This window comes from Melozone crissalis, unplaced genomic scaffold (genome assembly GCF_028551555.1).
Source record: "Melozone crissalis strain CALT ecotype California unplaced genomic scaffold, PUWL_Pcris_2 ptg000018l_1, whole genome shotgun sequence".
NCBI classification, from domain to species: Eukaryota; Metazoa; Chordata; class Aves; order Passeriformes; family Passerellidae; genus Melozone; species Melozone crissalis.
In genome coordinates, this window is record NW_026535796.1 from 31,252,813 (window position 1) to 31,267,006 (window position 14,194).

General features: G+C 37.9%; 1 protein-coding gene across 3 annotated transcripts in view; it reads left to right on the plus strand.

Moving 5' to 3' along the window:
• NPAS3 (neuronal PAS domain protein 3) overlaps positions 1–14,194 on the plus strand; it is a 592,966-nt gene that overhangs the window by 558,142 nt on the left and 20,630 nt on the right. For all 3 annotated transcript variants that reach the window (XM_054275330.1, XM_054275332.1, XM_054275333.1), the window contains 2 exons: positions 3,789–3,982; positions 8,664–8,770. In XM_054275330.1, the coding sequence (XP_054131305.1) occupies positions 3,789–3,982; positions 8,664–8,770 (301 nt within the window). The remainder of the gene's footprint in view (positions 1–3,788; positions 3,983–8,663; positions 8,771–14,194) is intronic.

A 14,194-nucleotide genomic window follows, 5' to 3' on the forward strand; every position in this document is an offset into this window, starting at 1 on the left:
TGAAAAAATGGATGTAATATTTAAAGATATCTTTTGACAAAGAAAGTATTTCCATCTTCAGAGGTGAGATTTAGCTTTAAAGGATGATGTGCAGGTTCCAGATGTGTTTTTCTATTGCTGGGCTTTACTTTCCCTAAGTATTGACAGAGGGAAGGTTTTATCAAGGTCTTTGTGATGTGCTTGTTTATAATGAGTAGACATTAGTAGAGCACATCTAAGAGCATATCACTAACAGATGACTAAAGAGAGCATATGGCAGGGAAAAGAAATATATATTTGTCCAACCAGTGTGGCTTGTTAACACTCCCACACTCATAAACTCGTGTGTTTACATGTACTTACAATATTTTGCAAATCCGTTTTCTAATCAGCTAAAAATAAAAGCCAAACAATTTTTTCCCAGTATTAGTGTGTTAGGCAAAGTTGATTTAGGTTTTTTGCTTTAAACAAAGCAATTAAGCAGTTCATACGATTTTTACAGTATTTGTTTTGCTTCAGCATTACATCTTTACAGTATATGTGTTATTTTAATTTCTCAGTGTTAAAAGTTTTGGTCTTGCAAAATGCTTTTTCGTCACCTACCTGCCTATCCAAGTTTGTACTACAAGCAATAATATAGATCAGAATAAGCAAAATTCTGGTCTTGATCAGGTCACATGGCTTATTTCAACCATGAGACTTCCCTGGGCTTCTGTAGTATGAATCATGAAATCATAGTTACACCTACTAATAAACAGTTTGTAAGCAAAGAAATTTCTGGACAGTTAACCCAGTCCAGCTCCCAGCAACATAAAAAAGGAGTCTTGTAATTAATTTAATTCTGAAGGTGGATGAAGAATTTATGGGGAAATCTGTACAGCTCTTGACATACAAAGTTTCTGATGACCCTGTGATCAGGAGTATAGTATTCACCCACCTTTTTGAAATAGACAGAACACAGTATCACTGTCTTCTCTTGCTGTGACATCTAAATGCACCTGTCTATTCATATGGCATTAGTAGAAAGAAGATAGAGTTTAAAGGTTGATTAGGACTAACTTTTCAGAAGGAAGCATTTATAAAAGTAACTGCACAGAAGAGCTGTGTTAACTTTTTATTTTCAGGAAATTCCTAGCAAATTCTTACTATATATTTACATCTGGAGCCAAGTATTGTCCTTCATAAAATAGTTTATTGTTGCAATTTAGCTTCATTAAAGTCATAATACTGCTTTAGGATATGATAGACTAGTGCTGTGGGATTGAATTATAAAGAGATTAATTTTAGCTACAGGTGATAATTGACCCTATAATTCCTATCACCCCTAATCCCAGTTCAAATGAACCAGTGTTAAAAGTGGCAATGCTCACAATATAGACAAGGTCATGACAGTTAGAATTGTTTTTTACTACCAATTAGATTATCCCACTTGGTGCATTTAACTAATGTTGTCATAGAAGAGGATTTCAGGCATGGAAATACAGATCCTTTAGAGGCACACAGGGACTGGAACTGGTGGCTAGTTTGCTGTACCTTTCCCAGTGTAGAGAATCAGAATGAAATTGAGTGCTGACCCCTAAAATTTTACTTCATATGGAAATTGTGAACATGTTTTGATCCATGGTGGAATTAGGAACATGCTAAATAATTTGAATATGGAAGCAAATTCTCTTGAAATTCAACAATGTTAATATATGGTGGTCCTAGCAGGTTTGGAACTGTCTCTTGGGCAATACTACATCTGAAGTGTATTTCAGATGAAGTATCAGAAAAAAAGTGAGGTACTGCCTGAATAGACAGTTGTTCAAAAACAAATCATTTTGATATTTAGCTGCAAATGACATGAAGGTTTAGAAAAATACAAAGAAGAGAGATATATATATGATATAGCTTAAAAATTCCCTGAAGTGTTCATGCCAACTTCAAACATATTAGCATAAAGACTCATACGAAAAAAACAACAGAAAAATGATACTTTTGCATAGCACATTCAGGATAAGATAAATTTTCACATTTTTACCAGTTATCCATCAGCATGCATTTTTCCAAGCATTTACAGATTTGACTTTTGCAGTAAGCTGAAACTGCATGATAAAGAGACAGATAATGATGAAAAGGAGATGTATATGCAAGCCTAGCTCGAAGGAGCAAAATATACTATTACTGCCCCTCCTGTGAAGTTAATCCTATTTCTTTTAGCTATTTCTTATTAGTTAATGAGGTTTTAAGAAAAAGAAATAATTAAAGTGGGTTTGAAATGCTGTTTTTGCATCTTTGCCTTTAGGAACTTTTTCAGATATTCATAGAGTAGTTTGCCCTTGAAAGGTGCATTAAGTGTGAGTTTAGGCAATAGTTACTTTAAACATGGGTGGTCAGAAACCTGTAACTGAAATGGCCATACACAGCGGCTAATCACTTTCCTCATTCAGATTCACCACACTGGCTAGGCTCAAAATGTGAAATAGTGGTGAGAGGAGATGTTTCAATGATTAGGTCAAAAAAAAAAAAGAAACAAATTTCAAGTCTTACATCACAGATTTGCTAGCATTAATTGGATTTTAATTTGGATGCACTTTGTGATTTGCAATCTTAAAAATGACAAATTTTCTTCTCTCTCACTTTCTACTATCAATCTCAGATCAGATATAAAGGATTTGTCTTCTATCTTTGTGAGATGAGTATCAGTACAATTTTTGCCACATTTTTGTCACCTCCTCCTGTGACCCAGGAATCAACAAACTTCTCTGTTGACCTCTGGGTAGGGAGTCTGGGCTGACAGAAAAGGGGCCCTCATCTTCTGGAAGTGTTCTCTTGATGTTGATGATATACTACATTCTGAGGATGAAAACATGTGGCAGCCAGCAACTGCCAATTCCTGTGCATCTCTTATCCATGAGTACAGGAACTGCAGTTTGCATTTTCATTTCAATATTCTGTATTTATATTATTTTACTGGATAAAACAACCCCTTTATTTATACACAGAACTCCTGAAGGAGTGAAACTGGAAGTGGTGAATAATTCTTTTCCCAGAGATTCAGTTTTCTATTTCAGGCAGTGCTCTTAGAAGGGGGATGCAGTTCTTGTGGATGCTATTGTATCTGAGCATCTTCTGGTATTATCTTGTGCATATGGAAGAAAACCACCACCCCCAGAGCTCTCCATGCATGCCTGGTGCACTAGGCAAAGGCATTACACATCTACCAACTCTAAATGTTTTAATGTGGATGCAGAAAGACCATCCTGCGCCTGAGCTCACAGATCACCTGTAGGCAGTTGCTTCTCAATTTGCCAACCAAAACGAAGAAATTCAAGGCACTGAACAGTGTTTCCATGGTGTAAGTGACTATCAACTCAATGAAATCCATTATGTTTCAAAACTGCTGGTCTTTCTTATGTCATATTCAATTTCCAAATACTGTAAAATGGTTACTTTATTAATTTTCAGCTTCATTATTTCAGTTTTATCTGACTCTCTTTTTTGTTGAATTTCTACTTCATTGTTGTCATCTTCTTTCTTTGTGTAACAAACACCACAGCAAAAATCAACACCACAGGTTGTTGGGTTGTTAGGTTTTTATTTGATGAATGTGAAGCATTTTCCTGTTATGTTCTTTTTGCCATGAGGACATATAGGGCATGTTGACAGCCAATATTAATAAGCTTAACAATGATACTGGCAGTTACTTGGTACAATTTTAGGCAGTGTTAAGTGATCTGTGGGGAACAGTAAAACTATCCTTTAAAAGAAACTGATGTCACAGCTGCACTCAGAATTCGCTGGTATTTTTTATTGGTTTTGTTTTCCAGGTGATTCACATAACAGGCCGGTTACGTCTGAGAGTGTCGCTGTCACACGGACGGACAGTGCCCAGCCAAATCATGGGACTTGTTGTTGTTGCTCATGCTTTGCCACCTCCTACAATTAATGAAGTCAGGATTGACTGCCACATGTTTGTCACTCGTGTGAATATGGACCTCAATATCATTTACTGTGAAAATAGGTACGGCTTTTAGATCCTTTACTTCTTTGTTCCATGGGCTTGGCAAGAAGTTTTGAAGTTTTTGACTTTTGCAATGTCATCTTGGTGTTGTAGGAGAACACTGAATTCACGCTCATCATTGCTATCTTCATTTTCATTACATTCTAAAAAGATAAGGGTAAATTTAAAACTGTAATTTGCAGGATGTCTTGTAGAATAAGGGAAGATACACCAGGAAATATTCCTCTAAGTTTTCTCTGCTTTTTCCAGTCTTTCACCGTCCCTCTCACAGGCAAGATTTGGGACTAGACAGACGTTGGTCTGACCTGTATGCCTGTCCTTATGCTCCTCCATCTTCCCCTCCACAAGTTTTTTGTTCTGAAGTTTTAAAGTTTTCCATTTTTGAACTAATTTGCAGATTACAGCTATCATGCTCGGTGTTTAACGGAACGGAAGCACAGATGGCCTAGATAGTAGGCTAGAGAGGTGGGATCTGTTGCAGTAAGAGGTGGGAAAACTGTAGAATAAAATTGGTTAAGGGCATACTGGGAAAGGCAGCAGTGAAATGGGAACAGGTGATGAAGAGTTGGTTGGGGGAGGCTGTGTTCTGTGTGATAGTGATGAGTGATCTGGGAAGGGGAAAGAGAGGATTTAAATTCAGCTCCTGCTCCCTGGGGGCTGGGTGCCCATGGCACTGGGGACTCTGCATGGCAACCTGTGAGGGCAGGACATGGCAGCCAGGGCCCATCCACCAGCCCAGAGGAGAGCTGGGGCACAGGGGCAGCTCCAGCCCCTGGCATTGGGCATCTCCTGAGGACAGGCAGTGGAATGGGGTCGGGACAGGAGGGCCAATGGCCAGGCAGGGCTGTGGGGAGCTGGGCACTGACTGCCATGGGGCTGCCATGGGGGCCTGGGCTGTGCCTGGGGTGGGGGGAGAGCTGGGAAGCAGAGGGGCTGATCAAAACCATTAAGACCTCAGAGTCCTGATTTTGAAAAATCAAAATATAATCCAGGGAATAGGTATTTAGAGTGAAAATATCTGAGAAGGAAATTACATGTAGTAAGTTTGGGTCCTTTGATGGAAGTCCAAGGTATGGGGAAAAGTTGGAAAGGAAGAAGGAATGTAATGCAGACAAAATAAATTTGTGAAGGGGACATCATCAAAAAGTGGAAGAAACAAGGTGGCTACTGCAAGCTTTTCTTGTGACAGCAACGATGGCTGGAAGCTCTCTGATATGATCATAATTACTCAATTATAGTGGAATACCTGTGATCAGGATAGCACATCAATATAAACTTTTATTAAAAAGGATAAACTCAACTGTTTTGTTGAATCGGGATCTTAAACAACTTAAAATAATATTGGATTTCAATTATGAGGTTGTCTTTGCTGCCACATTGCTGCACTGCTGGAATACTTTTTAAAATACTACTTGGCTATTAGAGAGAACACTTCACCTACACTTCCAGATCGTTGTCTAAAAGTGAATATATTATTCTCATTTTTAAGCTTGGAAAAACTGCTTCATGGAAAGTGGTTTGCACAAAGTCACAGAAAAAGTGGACAATGTCATTAAAGCTTGGGCTTTTTGCCTGAGACTCTAGCCAGTGACTATCCAGATGCTGGCAAAAGAGCTTTGGGGGTTAGGAATAGGATCTAGAACAAAACTTTTCCCTAAGTCTTTGATTTCACTGTGACCTACCTAGGTAGTAATGCTACCACTGCAGAGTTTTTCAAAGGCCTCTGTGAAGTGAGTTGCTGGTATCTATCCAGTTCCTAATGAACAAATTCCCTTTTAACAAAATCACCTGCACTTACCTCTGCCTTTATTGGCAACCTCCATAAAAAAAGCCAGGAATCAAATAGATGTGAAAAATGAACTGTTCCATCAGGTCAAGAATGATGTGAACTTTTAGGCCAAATTAGGATGATTTATGCTTTCTCTGCTGTGAGTTTGGCATTTTTATGAGCCCTAAATTGTATATGTGGGGTTTTTTTAATTAAACATTTTTCTCAAACCATCCCTTTATATTCATGTAGCAATAAAACTTCCAAATGCCTGAGAAAGACATCACTAAAAACTGTAAAATTCATCAGGTGAAGTGCAGTGATTGGTAATCACATAGGAAGGGCAGATAAGACATGGTAAACTGTGGGAAGACAGCAAGAAAGTCTTGAGTTTATTAATGTTTTTCAATTTTTTAGCTGAAGGCAGCATTATAAAGCAACTTTTCCTTATTTGTTATGGATTTTGTCTCATGGTAATGTAGAATGCATATAGTGGTACTTGAATGCATGCTACAATAATTCCACTTTAAGCCCCTGTGTCATTGTTAAAAATCTGTTTAAAATATTTTATAAAGCTAGTTTCAAATAGTAGAAATACTTCTGCCAGTGCTGGGAGGTGAATGTGGTCTCACTGATGCAGCAGGATTTCCAGTCATCTAAAATGAAATAAGACTGGCAGGACTTGGATTTCACAGCAGCTACAGTGCAGAATAAGACTGTAAAAACTGCATAAATGAACAAAAAAAAAAAAAAAAAAAAAAAAAAACCAAAAAAAAACAGAAGATGGGAAGGAATGGAAGGAATTAACAGAACAGCTGATTAAAGATGTCAGATTAATTATCTGGGTGTTTGCCAAGGCTGTTCTCTGAGTCAGGGACATTGGGATGTCTCTTCTGGGATTATAGAAAAGGAGATAAGTATCCCACCCTGAATATATGAGCTTGACTCCTGGCACTTGCGGGCAGCTACGAAATTCTTTGCGGTGCCACAGTAAAGCAAGCACAACATTGATGAAAACAGAGAAAAATGGATCCATGCTGGGCAAGCTGTAAGCACTATTTATGGAGCAATGGGGAGTTACTGGCAGCTGCAGGGAGTGTGGAGCAGAAGCCATGCCACTTAACTGAAATGAATGCTCACGGTGGACCATTGGATCAGCAGGGGTGAGATCAATAGTACTCCTACTTTTCCAAGTGGTTGCCTGCTTGAAACAGCAGTGAGCAGGAATGACATTACTCAAGTCTTTGGGTGCATCTTGTTACTTTCCTCAGAATGAAGAGATCTCCTTCATAATCCTGGACTCAGTGCACAAACTAGCCAGACATTAGCTTCCCTCTGAGACAAGATCTGTTAGCTAGTATAATGGCTATTCCTAAAAATTCATATTTTTATTTGAGAGTGTGAAATATGGGCATAAAATTTTGTTGTCTAAAATGTGATGTGTTAATCTGTGTCTATTTTGCAAATGTAGGATTTGTGTCATCTAAGATTCAGCATCTCAGATAATCTGGGACTTCTTTATTAGTCAGTGGAGTGAGAAAAGCACCTGCAGAGGAAAATGATGATGATTTATCAGATGGTGATAAATAACTAAAAGCAAAATGAGAGACTGATGCTAGAGTGCATGATCAGTCTGTGTGTTTTCAGCTGTTGAGGATTGAAGACCATTTGGAAAGAGACAATAGCCAGTTTAATGTGGACTGTGATACCACATCTGCTAATACGTGCCCAAAAAGAATGAGCACATGGCAGAGGTTTGGCTTGTTGGCCCTGACAGTGGTTGTCAGTAGATCCTTCAGATGTGCAGAAGCAGTCTTGTGTAGCAAACCTCAAGCCTACGAACGTGTGCGTAATTTCAGCAAATTCAGCAAAACGCTGTACCATATACCTACCTTTAAATTTCAGTCCTGTAAGTCAGTGGAACCATTGATCTGCTCAAACACAAGCCTATGCACATGTTTCATAGGACCACAGGGTAGTGGCCTGCCTAGAGATTGCCCCTTTCTACTGGGCTGGCAGGGTGGGATTTCCTCTACCTGATTTTATCATAGAATGTACCACAATCATTGCAGATTATTTCAAACCCTAAAAAAAGTATCCTATGTCTAGAAAACAGACATAGTTTCAAACTCTTGCTTGATTGGGGCATTTTCCAGATTTCTTTTAAATGTCTGTACTGTGTTTAAGGAGGTTGACCCCTTGACTACCCACGATGTGAGTTTATACGCGCACACAGACACAAGTGCACAGACACACACACAGACACACGCACACAAAGGTCTGCAGAATAGATTTTAAAGTTTCTATGTGCAATAAACAACAAAGTCCCAGTTGAAAGGACCCAGAGTGAAAGCTGAGCTCCCAAATGAATTAGACTAAAAAAGATAACACCCTGAGGCATCTGTGTGTCTCAGCATTTAAATTATATCCCTTGAAATATGAGTTTAGACTTGGTGCCAAGAAATGGTTGAAGAGCTTTTTCATGAATATACCCAATAGAAGACCAATCTGTTGAAATGAAATGTGTCTCTAATCATTTGGTATAAACATAACATGTTTCTACTTTATTATGTAACCTTGAATCATCTTAGTCTTTTAATGAGGATTTTGGATTGTCACTAATGCTTTACAATTTCATGGAATTATATTGTTCTGGTGTTATGCTACATGGAGAATATGCACTAGAATTTAATTTTCCACTTAGTTAAATAGATAAATAATTTCTAGGTTTCTTTTAAAAGATTTTTTTCTTTTTTTTTCCTCTAAGGCCTTGTCTCATTTGAACAGATATTCCATTCAAATTATATAATGCTGAAAAAACTTTTTAGCAGATTTAACTTTCTGAGTCATTTGACAATTCTTTTGTTCTTTTCTTTCTTGAATTATAGGCTTTATGTTCTTTTTCCTTTTTAGGATTAGTGATTACATGGATCTGACCCCTGTAGATATTGTAGGAAAGAGATGTTACCACTTCATTCATGCTGAAGATGTGGAAGGCATTAGACATAGTCACTTAGACTGTAAGTACTTCCATTTTTGTGAAATTATCTGGTACAACAGCTGATTGCTCCTAAACTATTATTTATGTTCCACAACTGGGATCTTCATCTTACACCTGCTTTTTTTTTGGTCAGAGGTTTTCACAGAGGATGGTTTAAATGTAATTCTTCGTGTGATTTATTTTCCAGTCTTTTTATAGACATATAAGACCATTTAAATATGTGGAAATAAAGCATTATATTTGTATTACTTGAATTTCCAGCAGCTGTTAATTTACATGTGCTATGCATTATTTTAATCCTTAAAGAGGCATTGCTTACATGAGAAACTCCCTCCCTGGCACAGAATAGGAACTCCTCCTCTTTGAGGATTTTGGGTTTTCCAGAATCATAACACAGAGGACAAAAAATTGCAGCATAATTGGGATTTCACCAGGTTTTTTCATACAGAACTGAGCTACAGTCCTGCTAATGCTTTCACCACCCCATGTGTCAATATCTAAGTGGCCCCATCCTTACAGCATCTAAGTCCCTGTTGTATGCACACTGGGAGTATCTGACTGGTATAAGGATAACAGAAGTACAAAAATGCTGCAAGAGACAAACCTTACCAGAGAACATGTGCAGTGTCTGTGTATGGGGGAAGGGAGGTTCAGCATGATTCCTTGTAATTAAACTCTTTGTATTCCTCTTACTAAAAGCCATAGGGCCTAATTCTTTTCTTGTTGAGATCCGTTGACTTCAGTGATGGGGCTCCTGATTTACCCTTGTGCGAAAAAAGACTTATGCCCATAATCTCTAATTTATCTGTGCCTGCAGTGAAGCCAGATAATTCTTTGGAAGTTTCAGTGACTGACTGCATTTATGATTGACTTCGGTGTTTTTCTTAATCCAGAAGATGATCTGCAAACTGCTTCTTAAATTCAGAGTCACAGATTTGAATACCTCTGCTCCCCCTGCATCATGTCCTACTAACATTTCCTAATAAAAGGGCAGCAGCCCAAATGCAGCCACATTTAATTAGATTTTACAAAACCATATGACTACAATAGAAAGCAGAAAAAAATGTTCCATCCCAAATTACTGTGCATGATGTGCAAGGGAAAATAGGAGTATAACTGACCGGAAAGCAGGAGAATAGGGACAGCTTCTATAACAACATATGGCAGCCAACAGCAGTATTAGGCTGTGTAAAGATTATAAAAGTTTCTAGAATGTAAAATGTGTTTGGCATAAAATCAAGTTAGATATGTTTCTGCAGAAAAAAAAATCAACTATCCAAAGGGATAAATAAAATAATTTTGTGTCATTTAAATTTTAAGCATTTAATAACCAGGTGAATATGTCAGTTGCTGAGAAATGAAGGAACAAATTCAGAAACTCAAATTATTGGTACTCTTGAAACTGAAAGTCAAAAATTACAAGTTGCACTTTCACTGCACTATCTGACCAAGGAAATAAAAGATATTTATGACTCAGATTTCCCATACCACCTGGCATAGATGAACATCCCATTTGAAAAAGACCTTAATCTTCTGCATGACCACTTCTCTCTCAAATAGGATATTTTTTATGAAACATTCATCTTCAGAAAATTTCAAGATCTATGCAGAGAGTATGAGTGTAGTATGGTCCAGTATATAAGCACTGGACTAGGACTCAGGAGACCCTGAAGACAGGAATGACTTCAAGAAAATCAACTCACTGTATTCCTGCTCTCACTGTATGTCCAATTTAGCTGATTGGATTGCAAACTTTACAAACACAGAGATTTCTCCCACTATCAACATCCAGCATAGCAGGGCTCACAAACTTGGCTGTGCGGCTATAGCATGATTATTCTTGCCAGGCTAATTGTTTTTTTTCAATAGACAGGGCTGGTTACATCTTTTATGTATGTTTGTGTTCTTGCCTTATAGGAACAAGATGCTCATAGAATCATTTAGGTTGGAAGGAACTCTGGGATATCATCTAGTTCCACCTAATACTCAAAAAAACAGAAAAAAAACCAAGATCAATACTAATTCAAAGCAAATTTTTTAGCACTTTGTGTAGTTGATGTTGAAAAACTTCAGATTCTCAACAACTTCTCTGAGTAATCTGTTCCAATTATCTTAATAAGTGTCAGGTATCCTCATTGTGATTTTGGGGGGTTTTTTTCCCTCTTATCCAGTTGGAATTTCCTTATTTTGATGGTGCAGCTCCTGGCTCCATTTTTGCAGTACCCTGCTTGCAGATATGCTGCTAGGTTCCCCTGAAGTCACCTCATCTTCAGGCTAAACAAGCCTGGTTCCACAGCCTTTCCTCACAGAGCAAATACACCAGCCCCTGGGGATCTTGACAGACCTCTTCTCAGCTCACTGAAGTTTATCAATATATTTCCTGTGGTAGGAGCCTAAAATTAGATTCCAGATGCAGTTCAAAGAGTGATGAGTGAAGAGGGATGAGGACTTTGTGTGCTCTGCTGGCTGTACACTTTCCAGTACAGCCCTGCTGATTCATGCTTAGCATCGTGTCCAGCAGGACCCCCAGGTCCCTTTTCACACAGCAGCAGCCCAGCCAGTCAGTCCCAGTCCTGTAACATAGCAGGGAATCCATCCATCCCAGATACAGGGCTTTGCCTTTGTCTTTTCGTGTTCAAACTCATGCTCTTTATGAAAGACGTTCAAGTTTAAATTAGTCTTGGGAATAACTGGGGAAGTACATAAGTTCTGCAGAAGCCAACATGGTTCACATCTTTGCCCAGAGAGATGTTCAACTTCTAGCAGTTGACAATAAAAATTGTACAGAAACCAAGAGAAAAAAATTGTAGAACCCCAAAATACTTCATAGCGACTTGCCAATCCTATAAAATCAAATTCTAACCAAACTAGAAGGAGAAAATCTTCCTGGTTTAGTAAAACTAGAATTAGAGCTAAAATTAATGAGCTGGCAAACACTGGCTGTGGAAGGTGGAACCCAGCAGAACTAGTTCCCCAAAATAGAGAGAATGGGATATTTACCAGTGCAACATAGGAAATAACTGCTTGAGATCACAATGGGGAAAAAAAAAAAAAACCAACAACAACAACCAAAAAAAAAGCAGTTTTGTGCAATATTTTGAAGAGGACTTGGAAGCTAAAGTAATGGATAGAACACACTAGTGAGAAAACAAAGAAACAGGACTTGAGAAAGTAGCAAACTGAAAAGGTTGTGTTTGATGGAGAATGCAACCAAAAATCTTGGTTTATTTTTACAGGAGGTAAAATAATTTGTAATGATTAAAACAAGAAGAAATCCAAATTGCAATTGTAGATTTAAGGGTAAAAGAAACATAAGTAAAACTGCTATTCTGCCTATTTACTGACAACATATCATAAGGAAAAAGTAAGACCACTATACTCTGCCCTCTCATCCAAGATATTCAAAAATATCAAAGAGAAAAACAAGCAAAGAAAAAAACATTGCACAAAATCACACAGGAAAAAAAATGAAGAGGGCTATTGATGGCTTCAGATCATAGCAGCCCATTAGAAACTTAGAAAAGCAGGCCTTGTTAACTCTATCTCAGATAAAAGAAGACAAAAGCAGTTTCAGGAATGCAACCATAACAAGTACAATTGTGAAGAAGGTCTGCAAGACTATTGCAGTGACAACAGGCTTTTGTAAAGGAGCTACTGCCCTAATGAAAGGTCAGGTATGGTCACTGGAAAAGCTTTCATTGGCTTCAATGGACATAGGCATTATTCCCTAAAAAAGCAATTTTGTGGACTAAAATTCTGATCCCAGTGAAGTAAATAGCAAAAATTCCATTAAGTTCAAAATTTCTGTTAAGAGATTTATGTAAGTTATGCCTTGAATCCCTTTTGAATTAATAAAACAACATTCATACTCTGCCTGCATTTATAGCAACACCATAATACATGGCATGATAACCTACGCTATGGCAACATAATTTTTTTCCAAACAGAAAAAAAAAGTTTATGGCAATTGTTTCTCTTCTGTTTCATTCAAACTTTGAATGATCATGCTTTTTCACAAATCTCTCAGCCAATTTTTTGGTGTTACAATTCTACCTTATTAAGCTCTTTCCCGTTTTGAAATGGTTCATGGCTTCAGGAGTTTGGGAATCTTCTTATCTGCTCATCTTTACAATGGTTGTTGAACAAATTGCTGGTAGAATCATTGCATAAATCAAGTCTCTCTCACAGAGATTATAATTAAAATGTTCTCTAGTCTAACAGCCTGTGCACATCCAGTATCATGACCCAGCTGTTGGCTCAGCTAATGCACAGAAACTGGCTAAGCTGCAACAACTTTTGTTTCAATCCAAACGCTCAAAAATTACAGGTCTAGCTGTACCCTGGCACAGATACAGTCTCTAATCCTCGTTCTGTGACAGAGCTCTTCATTAGGTTACATGCCATGAACGAGTTGTAATTGAATGTTTTGTGTTTCATAGTTATGCATATAGAACTAACAGCCTAGAAAGACCCCTCATGGCCCAGTTCTACTTTACCACTTGTAAGAATGGGGAAGGTGACAGGATCCTCTCCATTTACTCACCACTGCGTAAAAGCATTGCAGGACTGAAGTGTGTGTCAGGCATAGGGCTGTTCAAACACTTTGACCAAGCCATGAGTCTCTGCATGAGTAGAACTGGCCTTGTTCTTATGACATCAGTGACAAAAATACCTGACCTTAAAGCTAGCAGGATACATCCGATGTCAAATCAACACCAGAAATCATGCAGATCAATAAAATTACTGTTGTATCAGATCTTAGCACTCTCTATAGAGCGCAGCAAGGGCCATTGCTGCTCTCAGGAGTACAATGCTGTTCATGTGTGCTTCCCTTTTTTTGACACTGTTAGAATTCAGAAGTGTGTAACAGCTTTTTTAAGAAGTTCATTTCATGCTAGGAATGAGAGGATGTCAAATGCAGCAGGAGTATGTGTCTTCTATTTAATTGTAAAAAATTAATGGTCTTCATTGAACACCAAGTTTTTGATGTTACTGTTCAATAAAGGTCATTAAGAAAGCAGCAAGGAAGAAAGTCGAGATCTCTGAAGGCAACCATTAATATACTTTTGGGCAAATATATGATAACATGCCGTCATTTCAAAATTAATATATTGTTTGCAAGAACACTGTCACAAATACATACCAATTGGTATTGGTATATAATATGTGCTTTTTCATTTTGAAATCCTAATTGAGGTTTGAATTCAGAAACCTGGGTCTGACAAGAAAGATACAGTTGTCGTCAGCTATTGCTTAGAAAATATCATCCTCTTTCTTCAGGATTTGATTTACAGCTATAAGAAATACAATTCCTCAGGAACAGTGAGCCAGGGCAGTTCATTTCCCATAAAGCAAAGGTCTCTGATGAGTATGTTTGGTAGCACTCCCTCTCATCTACTTTATCTGGTTTCCAGTGGTTAGAATAATCCAGTCTTTCTGAAAA